General features: G+C 34.7%; 1 protein-coding gene across 1 annotated transcript in view; it reads right to left on the bottom strand.

The window, feature by feature from the left end:
- The window catches only part of SEC24B (SEC24 homolog B, COPII coat complex component), a 45,015-nt gene continuing 22,874 nt past the window's right edge, over positions 1–22,141 (bottom strand). Inside the window, exons 6-24 of the mRNA XM_058802956.1 lie at positions 21,191–21,372; positions 19,447–19,631; positions 18,212–18,314; positions 17,135–17,261; positions 16,407–16,516; positions 15,361–15,473; positions 13,950–14,068; positions 13,495–13,550; positions 12,977–13,183; positions 12,494–12,617; positions 11,709–11,867; positions 11,103–11,276; positions 10,342–10,452; positions 8,974–9,149; positions 7,239–7,376; positions 4,989–5,093; positions 3,834–3,926; positions 2,053–2,156; positions 1–891 (exon numbers count right to left, since the gene is read on the bottom strand). Of these exons, the coding sequence (XP_058658939.1) occupies positions 777–891; positions 2,053–2,156; positions 3,834–3,926; positions 4,989–5,093; positions 7,239–7,376; positions 8,974–9,149; positions 10,342–10,452; positions 11,103–11,276; positions 11,709–11,867; positions 12,494–12,617; positions 12,977–13,183; positions 13,495–13,550; positions 13,950–14,068; positions 15,361–15,473; positions 16,407–16,516; positions 17,135–17,261; positions 18,212–18,314; positions 19,447–19,631; positions 21,191–21,372 (2,501 nt within the window). The 3' untranslated portion in view covers positions 1–776. The remainder of the gene's footprint in view (positions 892–2,052; positions 2,157–3,833; positions 3,927–4,988; positions 5,094–7,238; positions 7,377–8,973; positions 9,150–10,341; positions 10,453–11,102; positions 11,277–11,708; positions 11,868–12,493; positions 12,618–12,976; positions 13,184–13,494; positions 13,551–13,949; positions 14,069–15,360; positions 15,474–16,406; positions 16,517–17,134; positions 17,262–18,211; positions 18,315–19,446; positions 19,632–21,190; positions 21,373–22,141) is intronic.

Genomic DNA, 22,141 nt, shown 5'->3' with positions numbered 1-22,141 from the left:
TAAAGCAAAATATTTTAATTAGTAAGCCAATCATAAATAAATTCATCTAAAATTAACAGAAGCAGCAGCTATATTCCTTCTACATTGATATTTTTATCATGTTTTAATAGTCAACTTCATTGTCTAGCCTGGGACGGAACAATTCATCATCATCGAGCACTCAACAATTCTGCACAATGAGCTAGGTCTTTTTTTAGTTACATTTTTTACATTTTCTTTACAAATGTAATACCTATGTACATTATATATTTAATTTCTACAGTTGATTTACTTTACTGAAACTCTACAACTTTCACAGGGAATTTGCTGAAGTCTTTAGCAAGTATGAACCATTCCTTTTAAAAAGAAATTCATATAAACAACCAACATACATCACTGCCCTTTGACATCTCTGTTAAGGATTTGGATCTGGAAGGGCTACTATAACAAATGTAAGAAAAAAGGCTTTACCTAATTGTACATTTTGTTAAGAAATATCATCCCACATAGCTACATAAATTCACCAGCTTGCAATAAACAGAGCACCATACCGCTGCACAACTGGAAACGTGTACAAACCAATTTTAAAGTTTACTAGTGAAACAGCTTCATCACTCGTAGCATTTTAGACTGAAGGAAATCTGCAAAATTCTTTTGGAAATGTATACTCCTTTAGCTGTAGAGCTTCCAAAACAGTGCTGGTCACTGTATATTGTGAAGAACACTAAGTTCCCATATGGTTCTCTTGGCCCACGCTTCTGTCTGAACTCAGACTTTTTCCTCTACCTCTTCCTTGGTCACTTACAAATCTGCTGTTGAATATTAAGTAGGAATTCATAATACGAGAAAGCTGCTTCTGTCCGATCCTCAATTAAATGCTGAAAAAAATCTGTTTTGGCAGGGTTCTCATCTCTGAAAGAAGAAGGGAAGGTACTGAGCAAAATCAAACTTTGAGCAAAAAAATCCACTGCAAATTCAGAGAGATAAGTTCTAATAAATTGCTGACTGTCATTTGGAATTCAGTCCAAAGACATTACAATTGCAAATAATCCAAAATCTAGGAAATCTTGAAGTTTGCAATACAATATCAAACAACAGCATCTTTTTAAGTATATAAAATGGTAGAAGAGCAGGTGATACAGCACTTAAGAGTATCTTGTAGAAACACAAAAAAGGAAATGTAAAAATTCTTTTGTTTTTGAAGCTAACAAATATGCTGGTGGCAATGAAAAAATGCAAAAACTACATCTCTGTTTACATGTAATCTCAATCCCCTCCCCAGACTTTCTTCCTTAGCAACAGAATAGAAAAGGTAACATGTGAAAGACCTAGTATCCAAAATTATTGCCCCATAAAAATTTGCTGGGACACAGTCCTTTGTTTCAGTGTAGTGCAGTATGCAGCAAAGCTCTCCTACTTATTATGGTCTATCAGAAATTCCTGCAACTCTAGCAGCAGCCACATGCCAACAGCTCAAAACCTTCAGTCCTATATTTCAGTATAATTTCTCTGAGCAAGTCATCACACTCTCTAAAAAGTGATCTCCTGCCCAGCTCAGTAAAACAAGTACTCTACAAGTGAAATGTAATCTCAAGTATAAACATTTCATAGAATTTAAACCTCCTTAAGCAAGTCATAGTTTGAAAAGGCTTCAGAACTTGGCCCATCTATCAGCTGATGTCCTGTAGATCTCAGTAACAAATACATACAATTATTAAACCATCTACAAATTACTAACTTTACTTGAATTTTTTTTATACACATATAATGAAATTATAAAAGCTATACTAGAAACTAACCTGGTTAACACCATTGAGCATAAGGACATCCACTGAGGTTTAGTATATTCCTAATAAATATATGCGACCAATAAAACTATGAGCAACTGAATTTGCACTAGATTCAAAGAAAACCTTTGTCACTAGACAGTTTTATAAACAGCATCTTATCAGTTGGGAAGGTGATGTTATTCAGTTTCTTCCAAGACAGATACACTCACTTTTCATCAGTCTTAATTAGGAATTGTAAATACAAGTTGCTAGTAACAACTTAGTGCATAACAGAAATACTTACTTTATTACTTGAAGAACTGGACTTAAAGGTCTACTATCTCTAAGCCAAGATATAAAAGATCGTGTCCTTTCTGAAGAAGGTGCATCCACCTCAGGAAGCTGTGTCTGGTTGAAGGTAATTGAAAGAAACCATCACCTTTTATTATTGAAACTATTAAAAAAAACAGATCCTGAAAGCTGTAACATAACTCAAGCCACAGTCTCAGTTAAGAAGTTCCTAACCCTGATTTTACATACACAGCTGTTTTGCTTCAGCTTAAAGGACAACACTTCACAGTATCTGTGGTGCACTGCTACCTAGGAAGGAGTACATCTTCAACTTTTAAACATCTTTAACTTATGAGAACATAGTTTACTGTGTTTTAAGTGCAAAAGATTTTAGATAGCAAAGTCATCTTTTCAAAATGCTGCTTTTGCAGTCTTCTTGCCTGTATCTTCTTCTGCCAATCAAGTTTCTACACATTGCACTTTGCATCACTGAAGGAACAAGAAGTAAAATCTGAATTTTATGTAAATATCAATGGAAAGATGCTACTGGACTACTTGGCTAGGGAATGAGCTGAAAAATAGACTTAAAAGGGTTGAGGAATTCACTGAGCTAAATGTATCACCTCTTTAGCCAATATGATACTTAAAGACAATTAACATGACACAAAGGAATTTATTTCAGTTAAAGTAGTTCCACTGCTACCTTTGTAAAATGAGGGCATAACTTAAAAGCAAAGATAACTTTATGTAAGTTTTTGTCTCATTTTCATTATAACAGATACTATATAACCATTAAGAAAATTATCCTTCCTTTATCTAAGTTCCTCCTGGAAACTCTATTAACTAATACCATCAGCTAGTCATAGGGGACAGTTCTAGATTGCTAATACATGCAAAATACAAAACTCTGAACAAGCAGCCCAGTATTATAGTAGTCTTACAACTTACCACTCTTCACCTGTTCTTGTCACTTTCCTTCTTGATACTATGCAACTGTAAGCAGAACATATCTACCTATGTGTTCCTATGCTATCATTTTTTGGTACTGTTTGGATATAACCATTTGATTCTGAACCTTCCTAGACTGTCTTGAAAGGGTCCATCCTTATTTGCCAATTGTTGATGTTACGGAATCACTACTTACTGAAGAGGAGACTTCTCTAATTGCTACTCTCTTTCACACACTAGACTACAGGTACAGGTAGTCATAAAAACCCCTCCACCAAAACATACATCCAAGAATCTCTGATGTTTTAACAGCTGAAAGTTTCTCTTTTTAACATTGAGTCAAGGCTTGGAATCTGAGTAAAACTTAACTCTTACCATTACTTACAGGTCTGTTGTGTCATCCCACAGATGTGGTATCTTACACCAGGTTCAGAGAACACAAGGCTATGTTATCAATGAAAACTATGTTATCAATGAACTAACTCTAATCTTAATTATTAACACATTTGAATAGGTAATTTTTGTATTCATCCTGTGAAATTGCTTCCTATTCTTGTGAATGTATATGTACTTCCATTAAAATATTAAAAGCAGTTATGTTACAGAGCAACTGTTTGACATTTCATGAATGATGAAATTTACATGTTTACATTCTTTCCTTGAAAACATCTGACAACTTCTAACTGGCTCCTCTGAAGCTGACAAGAGGTTAGAAGGTACCTAATTAGGAATAACTCCAACCTAATTCATAGTGATATAATTAAAAACTAAAAATGCAGAAATAAACAGATTAAATGCACATTCCAAGTGTAAGCAGTTTAGAGCTCAGCTCATTAAAATGCCTACCATTTTCTGTGGCACTGATGCATAATTCGGGTATCCAAGGACATCTTTTATGAAGTTGTTATCACAGTTTTTTCCAATCCAAAGGTAAAAAATCTGTAAGATGTCAGAATCAGTTTTAGAAAAGGCCCTGCATATATTTTAGAGAAATAGGCAAGTGGTGGTACAATAGGAATACTCCCAGAATAGTAACTTCCATGCAAATTAGGCACTTGAGTGTTCCAGTTATAATTCATACATACATGTCTATATTCATAAGTAAGTGTGTAAATAATCAGTACCTTCGAAAAACTTAAGAGTAAGGTCATTAAATATAAAAAAATATGTATAAGTAGAACTCAAATACTAAAAAAATGAGGTTGCAGGACACATTTATAATGGAACAATTAATGCAGTAATTTCCCATGTTACCTCCTTAAATGAAACCCCTCAAATTATCTGAAGTCACACCATTCTGTTGGTTACTGCACACTGGCTTCCCAATCTAAACAGGTTGTAGCAAAGCACCAATTATCAAAGCTTATTGTAGTAATTATTTCAGAGGTCTGGAGACAAAAGCTGGTTTTACATTGACACTCAGCCCTGAAGTGATTCAAGGTTAAAAGAACCTTCTAGAACTGCCACTGGGTAGCATAATGCTTTATCCAATTGAATGTTTTAGTGCAATTTCTCGAAATGCCTTAAACTGTATCTACAGATTTTGTTTAGTCTCCAATTCCCTTTCTCTTGCAACTCTTACATAACACAGGCCACAAATCATAAACCCACTCTTTGTGCATATCTGAGAACATTCTTGCATCAAATGTTTTGCTAAATCCTCTAATATGTGCAATTTAATAGCCATTAAAAGAAATTCTGGAAAATAAAAATACATTAATTCCATAAAAAAACGTCTTTGTGTGAACTCTTGATATATTTTGACCAGTACTGCATGAAAAAAATCAACCTTTATAGCCTCAAAGATAAATGTAGGCTCAGATCAAAATATGAAAGCTTTTCACTGGAACACAGATTACTGTCAGGTTACCTGGAATGCTGATTCACAACACTGTTATTGCTGAAAGCACACTGGTTTCAATAACACAGCAGGCACTGCTTTTTGGTCTTTTTCTCCTTAGGAAATTTTTTAAAAAAGGAATGTGTAAATTTTTAACTTACTGAACCACAATCCATAAGAAAAGCTCCTTCTCTTGTCAACTTCTCCGCAGACAACTTCTGAAGGGGTGGCTGAGGAACAACTCTGTCATTTACATGTATTGTACTCTGCAACAAAAACCCAACACTCAAATAACACTAGAATTTTACCCTTAAAGGTAAAACAAAGCAGGAAAAACACTGATAATCTCTAGCAAAATTCTGAGGATTCTCATATAACAAAATACTATGTTAAGCCTAAAATGATTATGTACATCAAACAGTTCTATAATGTTACTTATTTTAAGGGCTACTTTAATACCTAAAACATAATAATGCAAGTTAATTTAAGATACTTATGTAACATTTTTGATGCTACAGATGTCAGAATTTCAAAATAATTACTACTGGTGATTTAAGTTTTCTACAAACAACCTCTGGGTTTTTTCCACTGCATTCACTTTCACTAGAAATGTTGCAAGAGCAGAAAACCATCAAATCCTACTCCCTGTAAGGGTTCTATATATTATTGCATTCCATTATCAGGAAGTCCCCTGATTTAAGATCCTGCATGAAGTGATCCTTGGGTTTGTCCACAGAGCCCTATGACTGATCTGATTAAAGAATCTGGTTTTTTGCATTAACTATTAAAAAATACCCTGCTTTTCTCCCCCGCAATAAAACAAACAAAAACAATAATAAAAATCCCCATGTACACAACCCCCTGGTCCAGTATTTTCATATTAAAGTTGCCTCCTCCTCCAATACAAAAACAGGCCAGACATCTCAAGAAACTCTGAAGCATTGTGAAAATAATATGGAGAAAAATACTCTACTGACCAAGCATATGCCCATGTAGCATAAGATTATTTTAAAAAAATCACTACTTAAAAAATTTCATACCATAATGCCATAAATTAACAGCTTTTGGGGATTTAGACATAGTTATGAAAATCAAGCTACTGAATTCCACCTGGGGAAGTTCCAGGCTTTACTCAATACTCTCAAGAATCAAAGAAAACTCTCAAAAACATTTTAAAGGAATTCTGTAATATTTCAAAAATATTTTAAAATTTAAATTTATTTTTTTCAATTTCACAGAATTTTTTTAAAGAAACTACATTTAAGAACAGCCTTTGTCACAAATACTTTAAACTGAAGCAGTACTAAATGGCAGATTAGCATTCTGTTATGATTTAATATCCAGTTTGCCAGTTAATTTCAGTAGTTAAAATAAGCCCTAGTTTTGTATTATTGTACTCCAAATAACCAGTCTGAAAGCCTTTGATAATTAAACAGGATCTCCTAAAGACACTGCAGATTCTTTACAGCACAAGCACAGAGCGTTACAATTTAAGTGCCACAAAAATAACTTCACAAAGCCAGCTGAAGTTGGCATCTCAAAGACTGGTAGGGGTGGAGTATAAAAAGAGCGACTCTACTGAAGAACACTGAGTTTAGACTCACCTATTTAAGTTTATGAAATACCTTAAAAGAAACTTTAAGACTACAAATAGCTCAGAGGTTGTGCTGAAACAGAATAATACAATACCACTGCCAGTGAAACTATTCAGTTTACCCTATAACCTTGTATCACTTAGAAGCAAACTACTACATATACTTTTCCAAAACTAGGGACAAAAACTAATAAAATCGTACTTATAAAACCCCTTATTTTTGCCATTATAACTAACTTTGTCCTTAAATAAAACCCCATCTTGCTTTTTACTATTAAAAAATGCATCCTTTTCCTAGGCTACATCCGTAGAAGAGGAAATAATAAAACCTGGTTTTGTACGTGAAGTACTTTCTCAGTCTGATCACAACCGTCTAGAAGTAAAACTCTGTTTTATCCACTTCAGTCTGAAAAACCACTGGAAGGTTGTTATTGCAAGCAACTATATCTGATTTTTGTAATAAAACCTTGAATCATCCATCAGATCAGATCTACTACACCCATTTACCTCAGACAGTTCTAAATAATAAAAACACACTGTCTCCCATACATACAATATCTTTACTTTCTTTGTATGACAAAAAATTATGGCATTACCGTGGTCATTGAAACAAGATGAAGTAAAACCACAGTTCTGCTCATACCACATTACCGTACATGCAACTCAAAATTTGAAAATAATGTTTCTCTTGATTTTCATAACTTAGGGGAAATGCTCCATTTGTATTACAATAACAACATAAAATTACTGCAGCACAGCACCAAATTTAATGGGCCATTAAAAGTAGGAAATGCTATTACTAGGCTTCATACATTACCTCATCAGTCAGCTTGTCTATTCTGTACAAGTTGGGATGAATCATCTTCATCAAATGAACAAGGGGCTGGCTCTTCATCTGGCACATTGCATAGACACGATCATCCAAGCGGGTACTTGTGCCTGTTCTGAAGGCTTTCTGCAAGAGCACATTACCACTCAAACAAATTCTGTACTTTATGTCACATGTAAGAGTGCAGTTCAGACTTTTCAAAGTGTCAAGCAAAGGTGGCAGAGCTTTTGTAAAGAAATGTATCTTATGGGTAGAATCTTAATCATAGAGTTTGAGCAAGATTTTTAAAACATAATCTAGCCCTTTCTTATTGATGAAGGAGAATAAATTTCTCCCTCACTTTGTCTAAAATTTGCATGAAACTGGACCAGCATTTCTCCTTTTTATTCTTGACAAGTGACACTGGCCTTTGAAACTCACAAGTGCAAGCTAGCACAGGAAAGATACAAGGTAAGCAGAGTTCAGGCAAGGTACATACATGCAGAAGATTAACTCTGACTTTATATTAGTAAGAATTCAATGTTAAGGAAAAGTTTTGGAATGGAAACATACTTTCATGTTTTATAGGAGAAACTGGACTCCCATGGGGTAAAATTTATTTTTTAACTATCTCCTACTGAATTTTTCAGATCTCCTTTAGAACCAACTGGTACAAAATTGCTGTGAGAAGCAACACAATGAATTAAACATCATATGCTAACTCAATGGAGAACATTCTTATAATCAAAGTTCATATTCGCTTCTACAACAAAGCTAAGGACATCACTCCTTCTTGGCTGCCACAAGCATTTTTATTTTGGTTTCTCTATATTCCATATTTTGTTATTGCTAATAAAGATAATAAAAAATCCAAACCTAAACAACTTTTCCCAGCCACTCTTATTTCTGTCTTTTACACAGATCTCAATAATAAACAGTCTGTGTTTTCCCCCACCATTAACTGCATTTGTCATGCAAGTATAAAAAAATCATAATCAGTATATTAGAGACTGAAGTAATCACTAAGCCGAAGAAAATAAATTACTATGCTTAGATCTCTTACAAAACTTATATAAAGGTTTATTCATCATAACAGAACCAAGAACTGTCAGACATAAAAAAATTTAAGCAGTGAGATTTATTCATAACAAAACCCTGCAGGAAGCTGTCTCTTTTTAAGTATGATGTTCAGTAATCTAAACAAAGATATCATTAAAAAAAAAAAAAAAAAAAAAAGTAGTAACTACTTCTATGTTAACTTTCAACAATATCACTTGAGTTTCTATAATAACATTTACTGTATTTCCATGGAAACTCATTTTTCTTCTTGGAAATTTAAAGGACAAAAAATATGTATTGGAAAATTCTTGTTTCTGACTTCATAAAATAAAAATGAAGCAGTACTAATAAGCAGTTTCCAACAACCTTTATGGTCTACACTAATGAGCTGCCAAAATCTGAGAAATGCTGATTGTAAACTATTTCTTTATTTTAACTGTAAAGCAATATAAGACAGAACATAAGAAATTCAAAATCAAGTAAACTAATAAAAGCTTCAGACATTAACAATTTAAAATAAGCTACTATGGTAATCTTTTGCAATAAAGTTTAGTTGGCATAAAGATGGTAATCCAATTTCCATAATTTTAGAGAAGTGCAGACATTGCTTGACCTAGAACTGAAGAATTCCTCAAATGGAACAGTGAACTTAACATCAAACACTAATTCACTAGATCATACATACCTGTTTGAGAAGAGCTAAAATATAGAGTGGGAAAAGCTTGAGGGAATTTGGTGCTATCAGCATGGACTGCTGCAGATTTGAGGCAGTTGACATGTACGCTGCCAAGGAGTCCACCACGGCATTGACTAAGGCATCTCTTGCATCTGCAAGGCTGGATGAGACTGAGCGATCCACAGCTGGGGTAGAAGGAGGGAGGAAGTTACCACACATAGCCTCACTCATTCCCTTGAACTTTGAAAACTTGAGCTGTGCTTCTGGGTTATGTTTTAAGACTAAAAAATTCCCCAAAGCACATCTGCGGTCCTATTTTTTTTTAGGAGTAAATTACATGACTGTCCATACAGAAACTCAGTTTCATAATGCTCAAATATAATGTGTAGCTAATTTTGGCTCCCTGGTTTGTAGTCCTGGAGAATTAAAAGAAAATTTTAAAGCAATCATACATAGTGAAGTCCAAATATAAATTTAAACCTTCTACAAACAACTTAGTTATTGTTGAAATGCTGTTGCCCAACCACCAAGATAAGATCTGCAGCAATTAATTTTGATTTTTTTCCCCCCTCACATAAGAAATTTCTTCCATTACTTCAGTGACATAATAGTGATTACTATAAATGCTGCTTCATTTTTCTCTGCTGAGCAAGGGCTGCAAATCCTTTGGTGGGAGGAAGCCACCTGCTGGACTGAATGTGCATTTAAGAGATCACAGAATGGTTTGGCTTGGAAGGGACCTTAAAGATCATCTAGTTCCAATCCCAGAAGACACAGAATTACAATTTACTTCTTCTAACTGATTTCAATATTAATATACAAAATAGAACATGTTAAAATGCTGCACAGAGTCATACACATTTAACAGGAGAGATCAGTCTATAACTTATGACCCACAATTAAGGGATAAGTAAGAATCCTCAGCCCTGCAACAACAGAAGGATATAAAACCAATACCTCAAATACACTGCTGTCAGAAATTCTCTTTTAGTCTCCAGCAACTCACTAAACTGAATCCCTGTTTCTTAAGTAATCCTAGAATGCCTAAGTTTGAGTGAACAACAATGATAATGATTCAAAATTGAGAGTTTTGATCCAAGTATGTTATGATTCTTTGTCCTTTACTAACCTCCAGAGAACAAAGTAAGAAGGCTCTTTTTAAAAGACTAAAGTCAACTAATATTCAGAACAAGGAGTATTTGAGTTCACAATTTCAGTATGAATTTGTTTTTGTCATCTTTTGCACACACATGTTTCAGCGTGTTGCACTCCAACTCTTTTTAATAATATCCAGGCTTCATTCACTACTTCATTTAAATGGCTGGCAAAATTAGAAACTTGCCAAAAAACATATGAATCTTCCTGGCCTGTACTCACCCATGTTTGCTAAGAGGCACACAACTGCCTGTACATCTGCTCCTGCATACACATCAGACAGGGAACTCACTACGGGCAAGCAAAGCGTGTGCACTCGAATTCGACGCTCACCTAAGAGAAATCAGTGGAAATCATTTTGCATTCTCTCCTGGTAGAAGTAAACAAATTCAGTCATTAGAGCATCTCCTCCCATTTAAGATGTACTCATTCCAGAAAACATACCAGTCAAGAAATTGCTGCAATACAATACTGTCTCCCTGTTTCAACTTGTCAAAATTCTACTCTAAAGCAGCACAAATTGATAATACAAACTACATCGACATCTACAGTGTCTTTGATCCTACCAATGAAGTACACTGACATCCATCCCAAAATTTTGTGGCATCTTCTACCATAGAAATTAGCTGCTATTCTTTATGCTCACCCAGTGCAGTAATTGCAGCTTGATCCAATCCATCACAGATTTGTATGTTTGGACAAAGTGCCTGCCAAACATGTTACTGCTTGCAACAATGGTCAGACTTTTAAGTAAAAAAGTCTTGCTGAATCAGCACTATGTCAAATGCAGATGAAATTTTCACTTTAAAACAGTGTTTATAAGGATTTCCATTATGTGATTAACTGCCAAGTAGGCTTACTAGCTCTGACAAGATTCCTTTAGTGTATAGAACACAACAAAAGACTGTGGAACTAACTTTACAAGCATTACACCATAAAAAGAAACAAAAACTCCAGTGACCAATTAATTTGAATTTATTTACCTTTACTGGAAGTATACAAAAGAGCTGTTTGAAAACAAACCAAAGATGTGTCAGTCAGACTTTCCTCTATAGACATTTGTACTGCAAATCCAGCATCAGGATTGACATTGGCAAGGGACAGTAAATCAGTAGATCGTACAAAAAAATTCCCATGGAAAGTGTGTATTGAAAGACCTAGAATCAGATTAAATATTCAGAGTGAGGTTAAAACAGCATGGAAAACTCTCACCAATAAGTAAAACGCCAGCCCTCAAGCTAAGGTTGAAGAAAAGAGTAAAAATTCTATCATGTATAACCAATTACATGAATCATTAGACATTTCAGCATGATCCTGTAGAGCTCATGTTCAATTCTGAACACTCCAAAGTGAATGATGCCCTTACACTACACATATCAACTTATTGAGAGACGGTACTATCAACTAAAAAAAAAAAAAAAAAAAACCAAACACCAAAAGCTAACTTAACATAAAGAAGGTAACTCTTTTACTCTTCAAAGAAAGAAAAATAACACTGAATTTAATGTTGCTAAAGACTAAGCACATTCAGAATGATTGCTAACACATTTACACCAACGGTTCCATAGGAATCAGTATTTAAGACACACCTTTTGTACATCTTATGCGCATAACTGCTTCAAATCCAATCTTTCTTGTAAGGTATCTTTTCAGGTCCTTTTGCAGCTTTTCAGCCTGAGCAGGATTATGGCTACGATGGAAAGATGGATAGTAATAGATGCATCCAGCAGAATATTTGGACATGCAAGCTGTGAAGGAAGGAAAGATGCAGTTAAGAAGTAAAACTGTAACATGAAATCAGGACATAAAAATTGTGTCCAGACTTCCACAAGTAACATAAACCTTCATCTTCTCAGTATCACCCACATCAGAAAGACAGTGAGAACTGTCCCAGACCCAGGCAAGTGAGGATAGAAATGAATCACCCCAACACATAATGACCTCATTATACACCAAGCTCAATAAGCATCCTACATTTCGCAGCTAAGATTGAAGTGTTTGCAGAAATAGCTAATGGTTAGAGGTAAAATTAAGTGTCTGTACAGAGACAAATAGTGGATAATTATCAAAGGATGAAACTCTGTTCTACTCCTATAATTAAACTTCATTTAATCCTTGCCACCTTTCTGTTTCCTGTTCTTGAGCAGGAGAATACTTCTCATTTAAAACTTTAAAACCTTAGAATAAACTGTCTGATACCACCAATGTAATCTTTCTGTTCTATACTTCCATCAACTTCAAGGTCAATTCCTTTGCAACATGAGCTGCAATTACAGAAGTGCTAAAATATTTACATGACTTTAGAATTCCAGAGGTAGCCCGTGCTTCTAAAGAGAGACAACAGTGTAGAAAAAGGGAATCATGTACTCCTTACCAAGAGAAGCTAGATCAGAATATTGTGAACTTAAGAGAAATAAATCCACAGCAGTCTGCTGGCCAGAGCAGTCCAGTGCCAACTTCTTATAAAAATCTGTTGCTGGACCAAGATGCTGGACCACCTTTAGTAAATAAATCATACAGGGAGGAGTTATGACAACAATCATGCTTTTTAGACTTCATGGACTGAAAGACATACTATTCAGCAGCATCTGAGTAACTGAGTCACAAATATTTGCAGCTTCTTTTGTTTGCCAAGAAAAATTATGGACCAAAATCCAAAGAGAGCTCATGCACTTCAAAACAATGCCACACATACATGTATAAAGTAGGGATCTTAAATGCATAAACATCAACATAATTAAAATTTAGTTAATTGCTATAAATGAAGATGAAGCAATTGATCTGCAGAACTACGCAAGTCAGAAAGAGATGGCCAGTCCCTAGTCTTTTGAAATGAATAGTAAGGGAAGTTTTTTACCTTCGTGCTTGACCTTTGATTGGGATCCTCTCTGGAATGCAGTAGCCCTGCTCCCAAACTTGGTAACTGAGTTTGAAACACAGAGATACGACCACCCGTTGGAGACATCAGCTTAAATGCAGCCTGAAGAGCAGGGCCCAGTGCACTGTGTGTCTCTCTTGTATTGGTGAACATGTTTGGTAACGCATTCAAGAGATCTTTTATCAGCTGCAGAACAGATTGAAAGGTGTTTTAGGAGATTCTGCAAGCTTGAGATTTTCTGTTGTTTCCAAACAGCTGTACTGCCACAACTAAGTAGCAGAATCGGTACCAACTATTTCAGTTCTATTTTAACACACCAAGGAAAACAATATTGTAATTTTAAAAGCTATGATGTATCAATGAAACATCTCCATAATGAAAAATTAGCATTGGAACTACATATTATAAAGATTAAGTTTGAATTCAACGTTTAACAGGAACCTCTGTTTTGAATATTTAACACCTTAAATTTAATGATGTATTTTGAGCAATTATACCTCTTTGCTTTCATGGAGATTTACAAGTAAACTATCTGGTGTAGGTAAGAAAATATCTGTGGAGAGAACAGAAAAAAAAAATTATTACAGAAAAAATAACACTAAAATAGAACAAAACATTTCCTTGCCCAGTGCTACAAACACCATGAAACAGTCTACTTCTCTAATGTGTGTTACAGCTAAATATTCCTTGCAGGTAAGTAAATTATACACAGATGAAAGTGTGTTAGAGTAATACAGTCCATACAAAGCTTGTCTGATTCAAAGCAAAATTAACTTTTGAATTTCACATTTTAAACATCACATACTCTGCAAGACTATTTTTTCAAAAAAATAGTCTCATTCAATAAAATTGACCTAATACCAAATAGTTGAGAGATTCTAACCTTTGTTCTGGGGAAAAGAAAAAAATAATAGGTTCTCAAAAATTCAGCTTCCATTTTCTTTTTACTTACCATCAATATCTGAGACAATCAGCATCTGAGGCTGTGATAAACCTTCTTGTAAGTTGTAAAACTGAACAGTGCTGTCAAATGTTATGAATCCTATTCTTGTTCTTGAATCTCCAGGCAGCCTGAAGCATTAAAATATAAACTATTAAGCCCTAAATCTCTCTCTCAAGACATACAGATACTCAGGGCTCCTGCTGATGTTAGAAGAAATGCAGCTCGTGTAAAGAAGTGAAGGGAGAACATAAGAAGGGAGATCTAAAACACAAATACAATCAATACTTTCTCAACATTTTCTGAAAAGCTGGGGTAATGATACAGTTTACAAGACCAAATGTTACAGATAAGCACTCACTAATACATTGATGCTTTGTTCCACAAGAGAGCTTAATAAACTCATTTAAACATTAGACTGACACATGAAAGAAGGCACCCTTCTCAGCTCCTTAATAGAAAACACTGCATTCTGTCCTTTCCTGATTCAGAACCCCCATTTACTAATGTAGTTACAGAGTACTTACAGCTCTAAACCAAAATTCAATGTCTCTACAAAGCAACATACTTATTTCTTTTGTGGACCATATTTCAGTGTATAGCATAAGACAAAATTAAAGACTACAGGGGATTTCTCAAGTAAAATATAAAAAACATCATGAAGTGCTGAAAACCATGACAGTGACCAAGAGCAATAGAGGCAAATATTGTTGTTACCATCTGAGCTTATAAATGAGGTGGATGCATTGATTCTCCTGTGGACTTAGCATGGGATTTTATGAATTTTCCTAAAATAATTAAGCATGTTTCTGAGATTCTATTGAATAATTGTTGGCTTCTTCATGAGAAAACCAAGTTCACCAAGAAACACTTGTAGAAAGGACTTTTCAAGGCAAGGCCTCCACAGGATTAGTTGTCAAAAGGCATGAGCACAGTGAAGCTCATTAACCCTCACTCAAAATGCACCAGGAACGTTCCCATACATGCTGTCCCCGTGCAAAAATAAAACCACAGAAATTGGCACAGGGTAACTGATCTAAAAAAATCAAACTGACAACACAATTCACCCAGGCAGTCTTACTCTCATGGTTACAATGTTCCAGTTTGCAGCACCTCAGACCTCTCAGCACAAAAACCAGATAATTTAACTGCTGTAATTTATTATTTTTGTTGGTCTTGGCAAGGGGGAAGAATGAAATTTTAAAATCTTTGTACAAGCAACATGTTTTTAGAAGTTACAGCTAAATACTCCTTACAGATAAATAATTAAATTATATGCAGATACACACGAAGGGAAAGAATTCCAGGCAATGGAACTCCAGCCCTTTAGGGACAGAATGTTTGAAATTTCCTTCAAAATTTTCAGTTACAATTTTTCATAACAACATGTTAGCTGATTTGATAAGGTTATTTATACTCTTACTTGTCTAGGTTTTCCAGCAATGACTGGCAGAGTATTGTCAAATATCCAGCCTCCACTGCATTATGAGACACATCTAAAACAAATAAATATACCGCAGGCTGAGGAGGACGAAGCTACAAAGCAAAAAAAAATAAAACCACTCAAAAATCATATTCAAAAAAGTGTTAAAAGTGATTAGTCATTAGAAAGGGAAGTGGAAAAGGAAATACTTAGAAAAATGCAAGGTACACATTATGCAATAAGGGTAATTTCCTAAGCAATATGCAGATAGACTTAACCACAATCCCCAATGGTTAATAACTGTCCTTTGTAATAAACATAAAATGTTATACTTCAGGGGGAAAAAGGATATTTCAATCCCTCCTTCCAACTGTCATTTCAAACATCAAAGATACCAGCTTCCATCTTTTAAATTCCATTGTTCTTTCAGTACATGGACAATGTGATCCATTAAACAGGGTTAAAGCATTCTACCTACATCCTTCCCCCAATTATGTATCAAGCTGTTTATTCACTGTAAAATGTCTGCCACAATGTTTCAATTCAAAGACAAGAGAACAATTTATTTTTGCTGCTGCTAAAAATGTCATTATGAAGTAGGCATTTTCCCAGGCTGACAAGACCACCATCCCAGCACTTGTAAGCTGACTCCTAATAAGAATCATTTCTTCACAATTACTAACTGGAAATCTGAAGCTGAATTAATTTGCTTATTATTCTATTACTGGTCTTTCAAAACATCCTCAAAATGAGGGAGAAAGGCAGAAATCACACTGCATTGGATTCAAATCTGACTGTGCCACATTAAACTACACTGAATGACAACACACATTCAATAACTTTTAACTCAAAAGCTTCTGACTGTTTACATCGGCCAAAACTCAAAATAAGAATTTAACTATTCCTTGGGATTAAGAGAAGCTTCCAGTGGTGTGTATTAATTGTAAATTAATACAAACCACTGGATCAATATGAAGCATTAATTTCAAGCACTATCATATTAATATGCAACTGCTGTTGAAGTTACTATGAAAACTTTTTCTTACCATATAGTCTGAAGAAGCAATGAATTCCACTGTAGAATTTTGCACCTCTGGCCGCTTGTGAGGTTCTCCATAAGACCGTGTCAGAGGATTATACATAAATTCTTCAGGAACTATTAAAAAAAATCACCCCCAAATACAGATTATATTTTTGTCAGAAAATAAAAATCATTGCAGCTAAATGCAAAGTAATGTGCGCACACTTCAATTATTGCAATAGCAAACAATTTACATTAAGGATACATAAAAAAGGAACATTTCAAACATCTCAAGCATATCTTTAACATCAAAGTTCAGTAATTAGAAAGAAATTTTATGTATTTTAAACAACAACAGATCCCCAACTATAAAACAGCAATGCAAGCAGAGCATTTCACAACAAAGCAGCAATCTGTACTGTTTCTCATAACCTCTGGCCTGGATTGTAGCTGTCATCATGTTTCCATCTGCATATTGCAACAGCAGTCAGTGGGATTAGCTGATTTCATTAGACAAGGAATCAGCACATTATGAATACATTTTCTTCATGTCCACAAAAGATTGCAAAACAATCTTTTGCTTCAAGAAAAAGCAGAACACATCTGCCTTAAGATCCTTTTCAAAATCTCTGGATCATAATGACATTGTCACTGTAGTTTATGTTTTAATCGGAAATGTTCCATGGACTGATACAATGCAAATACTTGAAAGAGATTCTATAAATGCAAGCATCTCCTCCTGCAGTCACTTACCATCATTAACTCTATAGCACAGGTTGCATTTCCACCGCCTCTGATCAATGAAAGAAACAAAAGGGTTGATATAAGTCCTGCAGGATCTGCATCTCACTATTGTGCTTGATGTTATTACTGGCAATTGCTAAAAAGGAAACAAAGAAAAGCTGTCACAAAGGTATGCAATATACTTTATGGAAATCACCTCTGTGCAGTACAGTTCATAAAAGCTTTGTGAAACTTCATTTTCTATCATCTTTCCTTTTAGCTGTTTAGTTCAATTTCATAGAGTAATTATGATGTCTACTAAAAATAATCTCCTCCTAAAACAAAAAAAATTTAACACTTAATTACTGTCTTAATATAGCCTCAAAATCAAAGATGTAGTAAGATCTTAAATGAAACTACTTTAAATTACACCTACTATGGCAAAAGGAATTATGAAAGGACAACTTTTGAGTGGCTCTATAAGAAATATGATGGACAGCAAATCTTACACAAAGAACATACAACTAATAAAAATAAGTTGTACCAGACAGTTATTTACATTTTTACATAAATGCTAATAAATTACATTGAGAGGAGTTGCTTAACATGAATGAATGAATGAAGCTTATATATATATAGCTTCAATCTTATATTTTGTTTATGTTCTATTGATAGCAAGTATCAGGCCAGTCACACATTCAAGCTGAGCACCACTCCTGAGGAGAGCTCTGAGAACACCTTTTCAAGATGTACCTGACAGTTGTGAGCCCAACACACAGAGTGGCCACTCTTCGGAGAACCACAGGCAAGCAAAGACTTCCAACAACAACAAAAACATAAACTTGAAGGGCTTCTCCCTTATGCATTCCAATGAAGTAGCAATTTCAAGGCTTTTTTTGCTCTCCTCCTCTCTAAGTCACAGATAATTTTTTTTTTTACTTCTCTTAAAGTACTGTTAAAGTACTTTTTGTACTTCTGTTAGGACTTAGAGTTCATTATATTTAATTGTTTGAATGAAAATAGAACAAATGCATATATAAAACAGATCCAGACTCCAGGCTGACTTTACTGAAATACACACACACAAAAAAAAATAAGGTACTTTACCGTCAGGTCCCTGAAGGGATGCAGCAACAAACCCAAAGGAAGTTTAGCTTTGTTTAACAAAGCCTGTGTCTGTGGAATATTTGTCAGTGTACATCGAAATGAGCTGAAAGGAAAGAGAAACATAATGTTAAAAATGAAATTTCAAAAGATATTGAAAACATTGTGTTAACACCTGATTTTAAAGAACTTAGAAATTTAAGAAATCCCATGTTTTACAAAGACGATTTAATTTAAAAAATGCAGAAAGATTTTTTAAAAGGCTTCGTAAAGAAACAAACAAAAAAATATTCCCCTGCTCCACAGTTTAGTAGTTCAGCAATGCAAGTATACCAAAACCAACTTGCAATTAAGAGACAGAACTGTTTTAGATACAACAATCAATCAAAACAATGTCTTTTTCTGTTCATTATAATAATTTTTCCAGTGAAGAAGAGAGTATTTACCTAGTACTCAGAACGTCATATTTATATAAGAAAACAGTTGAAAAGAATCCCAAATACTGAGAGTCAAAATCTTTTGTTCTGTGTAACATGAAGGGACACTACAGAAGCCCAATGCACAAATAGTGCTATGAAAAGTGTTCCACATGTAAGAATCATTTCCAGGCCTTCAGTTTTCTGATTTCTGTTTTCTGGTGGGACCAGAAATACAGGAATAAGGATGCTGAGTCACTTTGAGGCAATGAAGAAGAGTTATTTTGGAATTACAAATAAAATCTTTGGGGAAAAGCACTTTCCACTGTACTTAGCTGCACTTGACTTGGGATAGTTGATAATACTACTTAATTAGAGGTAAAAAGGATACCTGATTGCAGAATTATCATAGTAAAATATACTCATAAATTATTAAATGTATTCAGGCATAATCATAATACTTTTGTAGAAAAAAATCCTATGCAATATTGCAAAATATTCTATGAAACATATTGTGTAATATTAAGGTATTTATTAAAATACTTTTTTTAAATGGATAAAAAGGTGAAGATATAGAAAAATTATTAAAATACTAAGAAACTAGCTACACTCACTGCATATAATCTGATGGTAGGACAGTTACAATATCTGTGTAATGATTCAGAGGATAAACTTATTTTCAGTTAAAAGGGGTTTTTATTTATTTTTCATCACTAAGATTCAAAGTTAGAGTCAGCTGAGACCCTTTTTGGAATTTTAAATAATTATTGCCCACTAAAAAATATAAACACTGTCCTAGACACAGTAAACTAGTAAACTTACTCTGGACTGCAGTTTAATTTCCTAAGATCAGAATTCAGGTTAGGCACGGGTGCTGGAACCGAAGACACCGGTAAAATATTTCTATCGTGTGTAAGGTTTACTGGTCTCAAGCTTTCTGGCTGCTGAGAATGCTGTAGACTTAATCCTCCTAAGGAAGAGGACAGCTGGTTCACACCTGGATATTGCTGCAAAGTTAAGAGCATGACAAACAGTTAAACACACAATCATATTTAAATAACAATCTTCAATCTTCTTGTCGTGCCCTCCCGTCCAGACACGTATTTTAAAAAGATACAGCAGCAATTAGTAACAAACCCAAACAAACAAAAGTAGTGTTGTACTGCAGAAATTTAAAAATGCTACAACAAATGTGATGCAACAAATGTGACCTTCCAAATGTGTATCATAGGACAAAATTCAAATTCATTACGCAAATCAACACTGGAAGTCACACATAATCCTTCCATCTCTTCAGGCATAAGAAAACAAGTTACTAAAAAGCCTGACACAATTTCTCTCCCACTCTTCTCTGCAATTTAAATTTTGTTACAATCAACTTTTCCACGTTACAGACACTGACTTTAAATATTTGAGAATTAAAACAAAACACCATAGAAGAGGAGAAAAGGTTAGGTTGGAAGGCACCTTTAAGGTCTAGTAGTCTAACCGCTTGCTCAAGCAAGGTTAACTTAAAAGTTAGTTTAGGTTGCTCATATAGATTCATCCAGCTAAGTTTTCAAAATATCTAAGGATTGACAATTTCACAGCACAATCTGTTCTAGTGCTTCCCCACTCCCATCCTGAAATATTTTCTCCTCATATGTCCAACTTGAATTCACTTGAAGCAACTGCTGTTTTTTACTGTGTGCTACTGAAAGAGCCTAACTTCATCTCACATTACAGTAAAGATAAAGCCAACCCTTTCAATTAAAAAAAATTAAATGAAACATTTCTTCCAAGTCACATTTTACATTATGCCTGTGACAGTGAGATCCTCACTGGATGTTATATGCAGTAAGGAATTCTGATCACGTACCACAGCAGTTTCACTGTCTTTGCCAGCTGGCCCTTACTTCAGAGAGCAGGATTTGTGTATCAGGATGTTTCTTTTTCTAGACCCCTTCATACATACATTTCTCTGCAATTCTTCAGCATTTGTGTCTTGCCTCAGTACCTGGCTCTTTTTCTGCCACTGTTCTCAGGGGATTCATGTGTACAACAGGAATCAGATGATTGTACACAATTTCTTGAGTGTTTGGAGTTGTCTTCATGAGGAAAACAGAGCAGATGCAGGCAGCCTACTCCACTACACACAGCCAGCACAAGCTCTACAGAGCTCTTTTATCTGGACCCTATGCCATGCCTTCCTCATAAGGTCATTTAATGCTTGAGATCACAGCCTATAGCAATGTCCTGATATATGCTGATCAAGTATTTCCTTATGCTTCCTCATTGTTTCCTATAAATAAACTTCAGCTCTTTCAAACATCAAATCTTAACTGTGGAATTTGCTAAGAACTGGTGAAGCAAACTTGTTAAGCCTAACTACTTGGAGGCACACTTCAAACTTTCCATCAAAAGCCTTCCAATAAGTTAGAACCAGAGCTATGACATCAATATTATACCTAATGTTTATTGTCTCAGAAATTATAAAAATATGAAAATAAAGGGGAAATATATCACACAGAAAAGGGTTTTCCCAGGAATTTACTTCATGAAGTAATTTTAAAATAAAAATACAAGCCTGTGCATAGTGCTGAAAACCAGAATGGTGTCCTGGATTACTGGGCTGCACAGGAGTAGGTGGTGTTGCATTTTGGTAGCCTGGCTGCAGTGCTGGATATCCATAACCAAAGGGCTTAGAAGCTTTTGATGTTTGCAGGACTGATGGAGAGGGAACTGGGCTGCTAGTCACAGAACGTGTCTCTGGAAAGACAAAAGAAATGAAATAGGTATTGAATATGCTTATTATTTCTTTCTTAATTTAACTTTAAACTCCTAAAAGCTTCAAAACAACATTGGCATTTGTAAGTTTTTTCATTATCCATCAAGTTATTTTTCTGCACTAAAAAAAGGAATTAAAAAGAAAGATTACTTCAAGAATTTTGACAAAGTGTGTATGGAAGATGACAGGGACCTGTGTTACTACAAACAAAATGTTACTTTACAAAAAGAGGCAACGTGAAAAAAACATCTTTTGAATGGAATAAAAATAGAACCACATTTTACTCCAATATATACATTTGATATAAAACACAAACAAGACCATTCATGCTTAGTCTCCCCTCCACTTCTGAAAACTGTCATAGCATGACTAGAATAATTTTATGAAAAGCTGTGCCTAAAGTTAGAGAAAAGTTCCACTGGCTCAGCCTTATGTTTGGACAGTATTCATAAATGGTAGAGGAGAAATAAAGCATGGTCTCTTCTGAAGTTTTTAACTTGATGCAAGTTTCTCTTGTATATGCCTGCAGCACAGCTTAGTTCTGCTATTTTTCAGGGTCAAACTGAAAGTAATCCACAGTGAACTTAACAGCTATAAAGAGATCAAAGTACTCTTTCGAAATGTCTACAGATATGAGTTAAGTTTCAGAAGAATTTAAGCTTGGTGAACTGGGAACAGTGCAAGCAAAGGAACAAAGCACTCAAGAAACCAACTGCCAAGAAACTGTTTGTTATGAACACTCCACAAGGA

This window comes from Ammospiza caudacuta, chromosome 4, assembly GCF_027887145.1.
Source record: "Ammospiza caudacuta isolate bAmmCau1 chromosome 4, bAmmCau1.pri, whole genome shotgun sequence".
NCBI classification, from domain to species: domain Eukaryota; kingdom Metazoa; phylum Chordata; class Aves; order Passeriformes; family Passerellidae; genus Ammospiza; species Ammospiza caudacuta.
This window is presented reverse-complemented; position numbering and strand designations above follow the sequence as displayed.